Here is a 13,743-nt window from a genome sequence, read left to right as displayed (position 1 = left end):
CTCCTGTGAGCTACTGCAGAAAAGCCAGCAGAACCCTGGAAGGTCCCACATATCCACTCATCCTGGTCTCACAGGAAGCAGCTGGCCCATCAATAGTTTCCTTCTTCAGGACCCCAGGCCTGTGCACCCACTGGACAGTGTATGTGAACACTAACTGAGGGAAACTGTGACTTTTCTGGGATGCTGGTGAGGAAGCAGCTGCACTGAATCCCCTACTCAGTGACCGGAGCGCCGCTGTACCCACACCCCTGTTCACTGTGCCCCCCCGACCCCTCTCACCGACAGTGCCAGTCTTTCGGGTCCCCCTGGCTTTCTGGTGAGTCCAGTATGGTGCCCTTTATGAGTGTAGAGTCGAGGTCCGCGGGGCTGGGAAGTCCCTTCCCTCCTAGAAACACACTTTCCCCACTGGATTCTCAGGGACACTCGGGACCCTCTGGCTCACCTGGAAGCACCTGGCTGCACTGGAAGGTTGGCCCAGCAGGATGCATGCACCCACCTCATTGCTGCCCAGGCCATTGCAGCTCCAGGGCCACGGGCTGCAGGAGGCTTAACTGGCCTCACACCTCCTGGGACACACAGACTGGGAGCTAATTAGTGGGTTCCCAGGAGCTCTGCTGCAGGGAGGCGTCAGCCCATGAAGGGACCCTCCTTCCACCCAGCGGGCGCTCTGGCCCTGAGACCCAGCAACAGCAGGAACACCGCGTACAGCTTGCATCACACTTGTGTGGGAATGAAGGGTGGACACGCTGCTACCCTTCAGTCTGTGTGCACCCCTCCTGTCAGGAGAGTGGGCCACTTCCAATGCCACTGTGCCCACTAGGGGCAAGTGCAGAACCTTCCACGGCCTTCCTGCTTTGTGCTCCAGGGGCTGCTGGGAGAAACTGGGCACGTCTCCCCAAGATCTGCTTTAGGATGTCCCTTGTCTGCAAAGCAGCACAGAGACCCCAAGTCACTGTTTGCTCTGCCTGGCTGTCTTGTCCTTCACACATCTCCCAGACACCCATTCGACAGCTGCTGGGGATGCTCAGTTTTCCATTTCTAATGCATGCGCATTTCTGAATGTGAATAAAAATATTTTAAAATTTCGACATGAAAAGTCAGCTATGACTAGTACTGTATATATATATTTTACAGGTGTGTGTTTTCTTTTAAAACACTTTTTTGAGCAATTTCATCGGTGAGATCACTTTCAGACTGACACGCGCCGAAGAGTCTTCCCAAAGCCTGTGTCCACTTGCATTTTTCCTCCCTGCCAGCACTGCACGCCTGCCTGCAAGGAATGCCTCTTCCACGGGCTTTTACTTAGTCTGGAGCTGAAAACACCTCTGTTTATGCAGTCTGCAGCTCCTACTCAGAGACATGAGGGTTAACAGCACACAGAAATGAAGTCGCCAATGCCCACTGAGACCCTTTACAGTAGCATTGCACAGTCCGAGTTTAGAATGAAAATCTCAGCACCACGGACACCGGCATCACTACATCCAGGGCATACAGTTACAGGCATGAACAAATGGCATGTCCACGTGAAGTGAGAAGGTCAGAGGCAGTGGACGTGTTGGCTGCTCCCAGAGTAGAAGAAGCTTTGCTGAGCTGCGGCCCCTCTCAGTGATCTGAGAACTTCCTCATCTGATCTTGGTATCAGCAGCTGTTGGGTGCAGGGCTGGGGACCAGTGTGACCCCAATAAAAATGATTTAAAGTGCCCCACAGAAGAAGCCTGAAAATGATGGGTCATGAAAAACTAACTCAATCCTTGTCCCACTCAGTGGGAAGCTGGCCGTGTGCAGGACAGATAGAAAACATTCTACTCCCCACAGACATGAAGTCTGCACTGGCCTGGAGGGAAGCGTGCTGACACCATGGGGAATGGTGCCTGTCCTGTGCACACTGCCGCACCTGACCTGACCAGGCCCAACCAGGTGCCTGTCTACACGCACCCACTGTACGTGAGCCCCCGCCACACCCGACTGCACATGCCCTGCTGTAAACACCTGATCACTCAGATCTGACTCACATACCACAAACTGTACACATACTCAACTGTACTGCACGGGGTGGGGCTGCCCTCCAGGCTGTTCCCGCGGGTCTCTCAGCAGGGACCTGCCACACCACTGCTGATGCCACCCATGTGGAGGCTGCTGCTATTAGTGAGAGAAGCAGCTGGCTGCTGTTTCCAGGGTCAGGATGAATGACACATGCTCATGGCATGTGGCAGATAAACAGTATGTGCCCCTGGCATGTGGCTCCTTGTGCCCAACCTGGGTCCCCGAGATGCCTATGTGTGGATGGTGATGGTGTTGTGGTTCAGCAGCTGCATGTACGGCAATCTGCATGTGGCAGGGACGTCCTCTGTCCGCTTCTGTGGGACCAACATCGTGCACACTTCTCCTGAGACATTCCTCATTGCTGGTGCTGGCCTGTGCCGGGGACCAGATTCTCAAGTACACCTTCACCATCGGGAGCTGTGGTTCGGCTTTAGTGTTTCACTTTGATAGTAGTTTCCTATGTCCACGTTTTCTCCACTGTCCTGAGGATCCCCTCTGCACAGCGCAGGCCTTCTCCACCTGTCTGCCCCCCCTCACGGTGGTCATCTTCTTGTCTTTTCCAGGATCATCACATACTTAGCACCGAAAGTGACCGCCTCATCGTCCCTGAAGGGACTGGTGTCCGTATTCTACAATGTACAGCCTGTGAAGCTGGGATACAAAGAGGGCCGTGGGCAAGGTCCTGGCTCTGGTCCAGACATATTTTTCATTTTAATGTGTGAAGTGAAAGAAACAGAGTGATGGTTGTGGGCTGTTGTTTCTAAGGGGATGCCTCTGTTCCCAGCAATGCTCCTGCACCTGTGTTGCACGTGGTGGGCATCTGGGGCATAGTGGAAGGGCTTCTCCCCAGTTTGGTTTCACTCTTCTACATTCTCTGGGAGAAAGTGGCATTTGCTGGCACCTCCGGCTTCCTCCTGGCTTCCTGTCACACCGAGGAGCAGGCACTCGGCACGCCAGAATGGGCTGCAAGGTCCTCCTCTGGCTTTTGGGGATTCCACCTCGTCCTGACCATCCCCGGATGCTGGGGGTGTGAGTGTCTGAACAGCACCTGTGCACACTGTCCTGTGCATACTGCCGCACCTGACCCGACCAGGCCCAACCAGGTGCCTGTCTACATGCACCCACTGTATGTGAGCCCCCGCCTGACCCGACCAGGAGGAAGCCTTGATCCAAATAAAGTCCAGCCTGAGGTGGTTCTGAGCATCTCGTCCCTGTTGCCACCTTCTCCTGTCCGCTGTCTTCCTGCTGTCGACGGAGCGAATTGCACTTTTCTTTCTTGAGTTTTTGGTTCTTTTTGGGCCTGCCCACATGTCCAGGATGCTGCTGTCTCTTCTCACTTCCAACAGGAGGGCCCACGGGCAGTGGGGCTCCCCTCCTGCCTGAGTGCTCACAAGCAAACAACAATGCTTAGATGGGGTTTGCAGTGCTCGTGGCAGTCGTGGGAGCTGTAATGCAGGGTGCCACTGACTGGACTCCCCAGTGTGAAAACCTCACCCTTGAACGTGTGAGAGCAAGTGCTCACGACTGTGTAATTACTAAAGGAATTACGGGAGGGCCTCGGTGTGGTGGCTCTTTCTCTCTGCCACCTGTGTTTGGTAGTCCCGGGCCGCTTCCCCCACCCTGGGGAGTTTGATGGCGATGGGCAGATGAAGGAAGAAATGAGGGCCAGGCTGGCTGGTGTGTTTATTCCATTCCCATCTCTATTCTCCTCTGATTCTCCTTCTCCTTCTTCCTCCCCCATGCTACTTCATTCTCCTTGATGCCACTTCGATCTCCTTCTGGCTCTCTCCTTCTCCTTCTCCTCCCCCAGCACACTCTTACAGTCTAGTTAAATCCCAAAGCACGAGGGGTTGGGGCTTACACATAGGTGTGGTCATACAATCAACAGAGGTAAAGTCTTTCCCTCAGGGGAAGCTTCTTCTAGGACAGATTCTCACTCAGCAGGATGAGCCACCCAAAGAGCGGAATCCCATGGGTGTATTGCTCCTCTCCTTGTCCAACAAACGTATAAACATTCATATTGTTACTCATTTTGTATGAACACAGTAAGAGATACATGAAGAATTGCTCTCCTGGGGCCATCTTGATCTCAGATGACAGTGCTCAGGCCAGATTAGTCTTTCCTATCCCTAGCAGGGTTCTAATCTCGTCATTACTTTTGGATCATGATAGAATTTGTCCATGATCATTCTCTCAACTTATAATTGAGTATCATGCACTTTTGCTGGGCCCATTTCAATGCCAGTGTAGCTCACGGCTTGCCCTAGGTCCACTCAGTCCCTCGTCAGGACCCTGCTTTTGGGGTGTTAGGAACTAAGGGAAACAGGCTTAAGTCGAGAAAGCAGATGCCCCGGAGTGCATACTGTTCGGAGACAATTTACTCCCAAGTTACAAAAGCATAATATTCACTGTCTTCCTTTGTCCATACAAAAAGGACATTGCTTTAAATAAACTATTCAAAAGATATAAGGAAAGCACAAAGGCAGTATTAACTTACAATACAAGTTCAGTGTCCTTAGAAGGATCTGGCCTTACAAATTAACAGAATCTGATTAGGGAAAAAGGGTGATTAACTGGTTGAGGGAGAGCACAGGGAAGAGTTTACAGATAAGCAAAGGAATGGGAGTGACTCAGGAGCACTGTGATGGGTGTAACCCGATAAACCTAAGGTTCCTGTGGCAAGGGAGAAAGGACAAACCAATGTTATCCTACACATGACCAAAAGGTCTCGGGGCCAGAACCTGGGAGGGCTGGGGGTCTGGGAGGGGAGGTGCTCAACTCGCCCTGTCAGTACAGGGCTTTGTCTGTGAAGCTCCCCAGAGGGAGCTGGCCTTCAGGGGAAGCTGTGTCCATGCTCTATGTGCCCCAACCCCCACACCCGGAGGGCATGCAACGGGGCCCTGGGTGTGTGTGTGTGAAAGGCCTGGCTCTTGTCCATTCCAATATAGGGTGGTTGCAGCTCTGCTGGGGGAGTCTTGGCAGTGGCTCTTAGCCATGGCTAGTGTCTGGGAACTCACTGTGGGCAGCACGGAAAACTGAGGGACAGCTGTGTCCACTGTGTGTCTCCTGAAGGAGCTCAGGCAACACTGGAAGAGGAACATATCCTGTAGCTACTCCATGACACTCTAGCCTGTACTTTTGCTCTTCCCAGCACAGAGATGTCTGCTGGTGTATAAACTAGATGTCTGTGGTTGTCTAAAGTTTCCTCAGCTCTTCATGACTCTCATGCTCTACAGGCTCCACTGTGAGGGTGTGCGAAAGTTCCTGTACCTTCTGGTCTTTCCTCATTGCTGTGGGATTTCTCAGCAGGGTGCATCTGCTTCATTGTGCTCACATTCACGTGTGTACCTCTCACCCAGATTTATCTCCAGGGCAGTGTCCTCATCACACAGTCCAGTCAGAGCTGGCCAACGAGTGCATGTCCTGTGTCATGGCGAGAAGCTGGGGTGGGAGGGAACAGATGGCTGTACCCTTCCAGGGGGGCTCACACCACAGCGGACCAAGGAGATAGGCCAGGGTGCATGAGGCTGGCCCGGGATTCTGAGAGTGGGGACTTGAAATACAGAGCTTCTGAGGCGCAGAGACAAGACAAAGACCTGACCTACCTGGCCCCAAACACACACAGGAGAGGGGTAGATGTGAGTCTCACTGGCGCTGTGCAAACTTTCCCTGTGTTTTCTGCAGAGTTCGGAGATTCCTATTTCTGTCTCATGCTTTTCCCCCCACCCCCAACCCAGCCTGCTGAACAAAGTCAGTGTCCACTGCATTTACCCAGAGGGAGACTCCGAATCATGGCCCTTGTGGAAGAGGAGGGAGGTGAAGGGAGGGGGCTGCAGTTTCTGTTGATGCAGCTTCATCAGTGCATGAGTCTGGAAATACGGGACACAGCTATCTCTTGGGAGCAGGATGAATGACCGGACTGCCAGACACCAGCATTGGAGATGGAGGGAGGGTCCCTGAGCAGAGTCCTGGGACCACTCAGCCTGCCTGGATGTGCCCAGGGAAGGGGGGCCTGAGGCATGTGTCGTAGGAAGGAGGAGTCTGAGGCACATAAGTGTGACGTGTAGTTTCCCTGGGAGATGGTCTGCAGGGGACAGGCTCAGATCCCTGGTACTGAGAGGTGGACATGATTGGTGTCTGAAGCTCAGTGATGCGCAGATGCTAAGTGTGCTACTGAAAGAGTCGGGGTGCAGGGACTGAGGTGCAGGAGGAGTTGGGTGTGGAGAGCAGGGGAGATAGGGTACAGAAAGTAGGGTATAGGGAGTCAGGGTGCAGGAAGTCGAGGTGCATGGGAGATGGAGTACAGGGAGTCAGGGTGCAGACAGCAGGTTAAAGGGGTGGTGGGGTGTAGTGACTGGGTGAGGGAGTCAGGGTACAGGGGTGGTGGGGCACGGTGATTAAGGTGGGGAGTTAGGGTGTCGGGTGGTGGGGTGTAGTGATTAGGCTACAGAGAGCATGGTGGAGGGGCAGTGGGGTGCACTGATTAGGGTGCAGAGAGCAGGATGCAGGGGTGGTGGGGTGTGGTGATCAGGGTACAGGGGTGGTGTGGTGCGGTGATTAGGGTGCAGGGTGGTGAGGTATGGTGATTAGGGGGCAGGGGTGGTGAGTGCAGGGATTAAGGTGTAGGGACCAGGGTGCAGGGAGATGCCGTGATTCGGGAGGGGGAGTCAGTACACAGGGGTGGTGGGCACTGGGAGATGCCGGGGCACAGACCTTCCAAGCCAGGTCCCTCAGAAAAGTGGGGCCAGCACTTTCCTTCTAGAAGGAACAACGCTGTGTGGAGTTTTCATGGGGGAGCCACTCCCTTCAGGCTGTTCCACAGGGAAATGGTGGGGCAGAGGGTTCGTGTGGAAACTGCTGAGAGGAGCCATGGGAAATAGGAAGAACAGTTAGTGCAGCAAGTCAACAGCGCTGCTTATGGGACAACACAGAAACCTAACAGCAATCTCCGAAAGCAGGCTCACAGTCTGCTGGCTTTGGGGCTGTGCCGAGAGATGAGGCTCACAGGGCCCCTGCCAAGCAGCAAGGCCTGGGGACGGGACCTGGCATGGCCCCCTGACCACCACCTAAATGGGTGGTCCCAGAGATATGGGGCCAGTAAGATAAGGCGGGGTGGGGGCACATTCCTCCACGAGGGGAACCCTGATTTGATCTCTGGCACCACATGGTCCGCCAAGCATTGCTGGTAGCACAAGACCTGAGTACTAAACCGGTTGGTAGAGAATCACCAAGTGTGGCTCCAGGAAGTCCCCAAGTCCCCCAAATATACAAGTGCCTAAAGCATTTTGTCAAGTTTGAGAGACAACCAGAAGTGAATGCTAAATCTTGAAAACTGTCTCCAGACGTTCCCCTAATCACCTCAAGATTCTCTCCCAGCTCTCATGAGCAAAAACAGGAGTCTATTTCTCTTCCTCTTCCTTTCCTGTGGAGAAGAGCAAGATGGAAGATCCAGAAGGACGAGGGGGCCAGAAGGGCACCCCAACACACTGTCATGGCACATGATTCAAGAGCTCCCCTTCTGCCTAGGCCAGGACACAGACCCTGGGCAGGGCCCCTGTCTGGCCATACTCCCACCGCCACACCCGGAGACTGTGCCTGCTCACTGCCCTGTGCCCAGATTCTGGCACCCTGTGCCCACTCACTGCCCTGTGTTTGGGTCCCAGCACCCGGTGCCCGCTCACTGCCCTGTGTCTGGGTCCCAGCACCCCGTGCCCACTCACTGCCCTGTGTCTGGGTCCCAGCACCCTGTGCCCGCTCACTGCCCTGTCCCCTTGGCTGATTCATCTGGCAGCGTTTCTTCATCTATTTTGCTGACTGACCATAAAACACAGCAATCTTATTCTAAGGATTCTCCGCCCTGCTGCCCCCTGATGGCAGCCAACAGTTATATCCCCATTCCCAGTGATATTGCCAGCCATGCCGCCGCAGACTACCACCTTGACATCCACACAGAACCAGTTTATTGGGTGTGTGACTGAGGTACCAAGTGGTCCATTCAAAAGCCCACCCATCGGATGGAGCGGCATTGCTTCACTTGCTGGAAATGAGTTTCAGTCCATGCAAATGTTCAACAAAGAGCAGACCAGCTGGTGTCCCTGCAACAGGTGCCCCGGGGACTCAAGGCCCTTGGGGCTGACCTAAGGCATTCTTTAGTGCAGAAACAGAGGCCTACCTAGGCTGCAGCCTGGAGGACAGAGAGGTGCCCTCATGAGTGGCACCACATTCTCCGTCCAGGTCCCAACACTACGTGTGCACGGCAGAATGCCTTCCAAAGGGCCCCTCTTGGTGGCGATCAAATCTCCCGCGTGTTTCCAGCTGAGAGCCATGCCTTGCGTGCCAGCACCTTCCTGAAAGCTTTCTTCACATCTCTGTTTCTCAGAGTATAGATAAGCGGGTTAACCAGTGGCGTTACCACGCAGTAGAACACAGAGATGACCTTGCTGATGGTGAAGTTGTACTTGGCCGGCGGGCGGACATAGGCGAAGATGATGGTGCCATAGTAGATGGTGACCACACTAAGGTGGGAGCCGCAGGTAGAGAAAGTTTTCCGGCGAGCCTCGCGGGAGGCCATCCTGAGGATGGTGAGCACGATGTGGCAGTAGGAGGACATGGTGAGCAGGAAGGAGCTCAGAATCACCACGGAGCTGCATGTGTACCCCAGGGCCTCCACCAGGAACGTGTCTGAGCAGGAGAGCTTGAAAATAGGGTCTGAGTCACAGAAGAAATGGTTGATCTTCTGGGGGCCACAGAAGTGCAGCCGAGAGATGAGCAGGGTTGGTAGGAGTGGGGCGATGAAGCCCCCGGCCCAAGACCCCGCGGCCAGGCGCAGGCACCTGGGCAGGCTCATGAGGAGCGGGTAGTGCAATGGGCGGCAGATGGCCAGGTACCGGTCATAGGCCATGACGGCCAGCAGGATGCACTCCGTGGCACCCATGGAGAAGAAGAAATAGTACTGGGTGATGCACCCTGAGACTGAGATGGTGGTCACCTGCAAGACACAGGTGGCTAGCAGCTTAGGCACCGTGGCTGTGGTGTACCAGATCTCCAGGAAGGACAGATTCCCTAGGAAGACGTACATGGGTGTCTGGAGAGTGGCGTCCAAGAGAACCAGGATGATGATGAGCGTATTTCCCGCCAGGGAGAGCAGATAGATGGTGAGGAACATCACAAACAGTGCCAGCCGCAGGGGGAACGTCCCCGGGAACCCGAGAAAGATGAACTCGGCCACGGTTGTCTGGTTGGTCCCGTCCATGGCTCATCCTCCCTGATCTAAAGAAACCCCCACAGATGCCAACACAAATGGGGTCTCATTTCTCCACTGCTCACGGGCAGAGGGAAGTCGGGGCCTGGTATGGCAGAGTGGCTGGCAAAACACACGGCATCTTTGGAAAAATACCGAGGGAGTCTCAAATGGCCACAGTCCCCTCATGGGCAAGAGGTGGCAGGGGTGACAGAAACCCACATTTGCAGGTGGGGTGGAGCCGACCCGAGAAAGCCCAGTCCCAGTCACCACAATCCTGTGCCCACCACAGGATAAGGCCTTCTTGCAGGGCGGGTGGGAGGCTGGTGCCCGTGGCAAGTCCACCTCTTGAAAACAGAGAGCAGAAAGGAACATTTATCTGAAATGATTATTTCATAGATATCCTAACTTTTATATTAATGGCTGGGTTGTTTTTAGAATCATATATTCACTAATTTTCTTGCTAGGAACCATCTAACAATGTTAATAATGTGTTATGTGTCACACAGAGCATATTCATGTACATATGTACAGCATAGGTGATTTTATATGCCACAGAAATGATTAGGCTGGGTTAAAAAGTGAGGTTCAGTTACTATGGTCAAGGCCTGTCTTAAACATTCCACTAAACTGATCTGTAGCTACTAGTCATCAAACATCCCTGATCCTCTTGCTACATTACCTGAGTAACAGAGGCAAAGTTGTGCTTCTGCCAATGATAGGTGGTTTCAACTGAAAACCAGCATGACTAACTCCATCTAGAATTTATAACTTAGGAAAAACAAACTGGGATGAGCTGTGAAGTTTAGAATGTTTCCCCACAGGTTGATTCTCTGGTTCCACAGGAAAAATAGTCACATTAACGTCAGTCATATAAGTCAGGACTCTTGGCCGGAGAGATGCTCATCCCTCACCAGGGATATGAAATGGATCTGCCTGAGTGTGTCCTCCTGGCACTGACAACTCCGGACCGCCTGGGAGGACTGTCAGTGGAGCTTCACGTCAAGAACAAGCCACATCATCCTGAGAGAAAGACCCTTCTGAGTAAAGGTATCACGATGACTGAGTTCCGTTCCCACAAAACCAGGGTGGAACAGCCCAGGCTCCAGGGAACCTTAGGAGAAAGTGGGAACACCAGAAAAATTCATTTAAAACCCTTTAACACGTTCATAAAATAAAACAAAATAAAACAGCACCTTACTAGAAGAGAACTTAATCTTTTCTAAGTTTATTGGGTGTTTTTCATTTATAAGCCAGAGTCGTTACTCAACAGTGTCCCACCAGTATGGGAGAATATTTTGATTCCAAAGCATCCCAAAGACCCTGCTGGATCAGGCCACCCAGGAAATAGTCCCGTTGCCCCCAAGTACACTCACGACCCGTGGAGCAGGATTTCAGGGATGGGATGTTGCTGAGTTCCACCTGATGCACCTTGGCGTGCGTGTGTGTGTGCACAGATTCCTTTGTTCATTAGGAATCACAAAATCTCTTCCCCATACTCCTGCACCACAAGCGCCAGATTCTGTGAGCGACTCTTCCTCCCTCTCCCCTGATGGCCAGGGCACAGGCGATCAGCCATGAGAGCCCCCTGTGAGCTACGTTGCATCAGCCGGGGCCCTGGCACCGTGCCCTTCACCCTGGGACTGCCACAGAGTTCTGAGGACGCTCTGGGGAGAGGGTCAGCAGGTGCCCCTGGGCCCGGGAAGCACCCCCAGGCACAAGGAGCCTCCTGGAGTCTTAATTGCACTCATTTTCTGTTTGATAACCCACTCGTCAGTCATTAACAAGCTGGACTTGATCCCTGCACATGATCCATTATTTAAAACAGAATCTTTATTCTCCCAGTTAAGAAGTGTGGGAGAGAAGCTATCTCCAGCATACCTCAGCAGGATCTAGAGAAAGTGCATGCACAGACACTGTCCCTTCCTAAAAGCACTCACAGGAACACCACACGCAAACATTGCCACAAGCTGCTGTGTCCCAGACACAGGCAGAGCACCAAAGGGGGCCAGGACACTGCATAAAGACCAGAGCAGGTGAGAACTGCTGTAGCTGTGGAAAGCAACATGGGCTCAGCTCCACGACTCACTAACACACCAGGAAAAGATAAAAAGATAGAATCTTGTCTATTTTATAACATTAAAGTCCATTTCAGGGGAGTGATCCATTACAAGTTACATGTTAAGCGGTGGAGCAATAGCACAGCAGGTAGGGCATTTGCCTTGTACATGGCCGACGCGGGTTCAATTCCTCCATACCTCTTGGAGAGCCCGGCAAGCTACTGAGTATCCTGCCCACACAGCAGAGCCTGGAAAGCTCCCTGTGGCATATTCAAAATGCCCAACACAGTAACAAGAAGTCACACAATGGAGATATTACTGGTGCCCGCTCGAGCAAATCGATGAACAATGGCAGGACAGTGCTACAGTGCTATGTTAAGGGGTGGAGAGAGAACAGGAAGAGGGCACTTCCTTTGCACATGGCCGATGTGAGTTGAGCCCCAGCACTGCAATAGGGCCTCCAAGCTCCCCAAGATCCCCCCAAGTCCCCAAGTAGGCCAGATATGGCCCAAATAACAAAAGAAAATAAGTCAAAAAATGGAAACTTACAATCACGTCTTCAAGACTGTGAGGTCAGCAGAGGATAGAGATGCCTGTCCAGGAACTTGTTCCCCAGTGGCCTGAAAACCCAAGAGAAAATGTCAGGACCAGTGTCACCAGAACTTAGGACCTCCAATTGGTTGGCTCAGCTGCAGGGAGGGGATGGAGAAGCAGCTGGGAATCACTGGGCACAGGCTGTTTTGATGCTCAAGTGCCCATGCAGTGGCCTCCCCAGCCCTGCAGCCTGAAGGGGACCCCGCCCCTACACCGACCTGAGCCTCTAAATGCCCAGTCAGATGCAAGGTGCAGGTCTGTTCTGCACCTGGGGAGGTCTGTGGAATCATTCAGAAGCAAGCCAATTGAGGGGGGGTGAGGTTAGGGCAGGGAGGGGCCAACATCTATCGTCTATGGTGGAAGAGGAGGTGGCGCTGAAAGATGGTACAGAATTATGTATGAAACCCAACTAGCTGCAGAACTGTAAACCACAGCACAAAACATATACACATGTAGAAAAATACATGTACACGCATATAGCTACAGGTACGTATATGTAAAGTTCCTCTCATAGAAGTTGACTAGTGGGTGGGAAGCAAATGGGGCTGGGGGGTTTGGTGGAGGGAAGTGGGCACTGGTGAAGGGATCGGTGCTCAAACATGCCTGAAAGCCAATCACGAATAACTTTGTGACTCCACGGTAGCAACAGCAACAAAAAAGTCTTTTAAAAATAAGTAAATGAAAGCAGCACTCCAAAATGACACAACAGGCTTACACGACAGGCACTGTAGGCCCAGAAGTTGGGGAGATGGTTCTGGCCGGGATGTAAAACCGACTGGGAGGGTGCGGGAGGAGCAGGGACACTCACTGGGAAGGCAGCTCGGAAGAGGCTGAGGAGGTGGAGGGTGGGAGGAGGCGGGCCCCTGTGGTGGGGCCTCTCTCAGGAGGAGGGCTGTGGGGTGTCGTGGTGGGGAGGATGGCACTACTCAGAGGCTGACGGTGGGTGCAGGCATGTGTTCCCTCTCCCCTCCCTGCTCGAGTCCCCAAACTCAAATCACTGTGAAATACTCTGAGGTCCAAGGCCAGGGTCAGGAGGTGGAGAACGCATGGAAGTGTTTGGTGTTGTTTGGGGGCCACATCCAGCGACACTCAGGGCTCACTCCTCACAATGCACTCAGGGACCACTCCTGGCGGTGCTTAGGGGACCATGTGGGATGCCAAGGATTGAACCCAGGTTGACAGTGTGCAAGGCAAGCACCGAGCCACTGTGCTGTCTTTCCAGATCCCACACGTGGAAGTTTGATCCCCGGCAACGAAGGTCCTCCAAGTATCTCGGTGCAGCCACGATAGAGCCCACGCACTACTAGGCCCAAACGCTAAACCACTAGCCTGGACACAGGGCCAAGTCTCGCCACGAGTGAAGCCCTGCGGGATGTGGCCCTTATCAAACCTATTTCCAAAAGTCACCAGAATGGAATCTAAGCAGGAAGACTACTAGGGTCTCCAATGAAGGATCAGAGCAGGAGGGGAGAGCACATGCTTCACCTCCAACACCCCTCTGACAAAGATGCCTGTTAAGCCCAGGGCAGAGGAGGGCCCTAATGATCAGAGTGCTCGATGCTCACACACCCATATGCATGCATACACACGCGCGCGCGCACACACACACACACACACACACACACACACACACACCAGACACAGGAAACAAACTTCTGCCACAAAGCCACAAAATCAAATGACAGCTGTCATTCCTGGTTAAGCCCCGTGGGGAGGGGGAGAGAGGGACAGGGGGACAGGGGGAGAGGGAGAGAGGGGAGAGAGAGAGAGAGAGATATAGAGAGTTGTCAAAAACAATGGGTACCA

The 13,743-nt window shown here is 53.3% G+C and overlaps 1 protein-coding gene across 1 annotated transcript; it reads right to left on the bottom strand.

Annotated features, from left to right (window-relative positions):
- Positions 1–8,335: 8,335 nt before the first annotated feature.
- Positions 8,336–9,295, bottom strand: LOC130021580 (olfactory receptor 6F1-like). The gene has a single exon (XM_056112336.1). The coding sequence runs from the start codon at positions 9,293–9,295 to the stop codon at positions 8,336–8,338; it is 960 nt and encodes a 319-aa protein (XP_055968311.1).
- Positions 9,296–13,743: the final 4,448 nt, after the last annotated feature.

Source organism: Sorex fumeus, unplaced genomic scaffold, assembly GCF_029834395.1.
Source record: "Sorex fumeus unplaced genomic scaffold, SorFum_2.1 ptg000017l, whole genome shotgun sequence".
Lineage (NCBI taxonomy): Eukaryota > Metazoa > Chordata > Mammalia > Eulipotyphla > Soricidae > Sorex > Sorex fumeus.
This window is presented reverse-complemented; position numbering and strand designations above follow the sequence as displayed.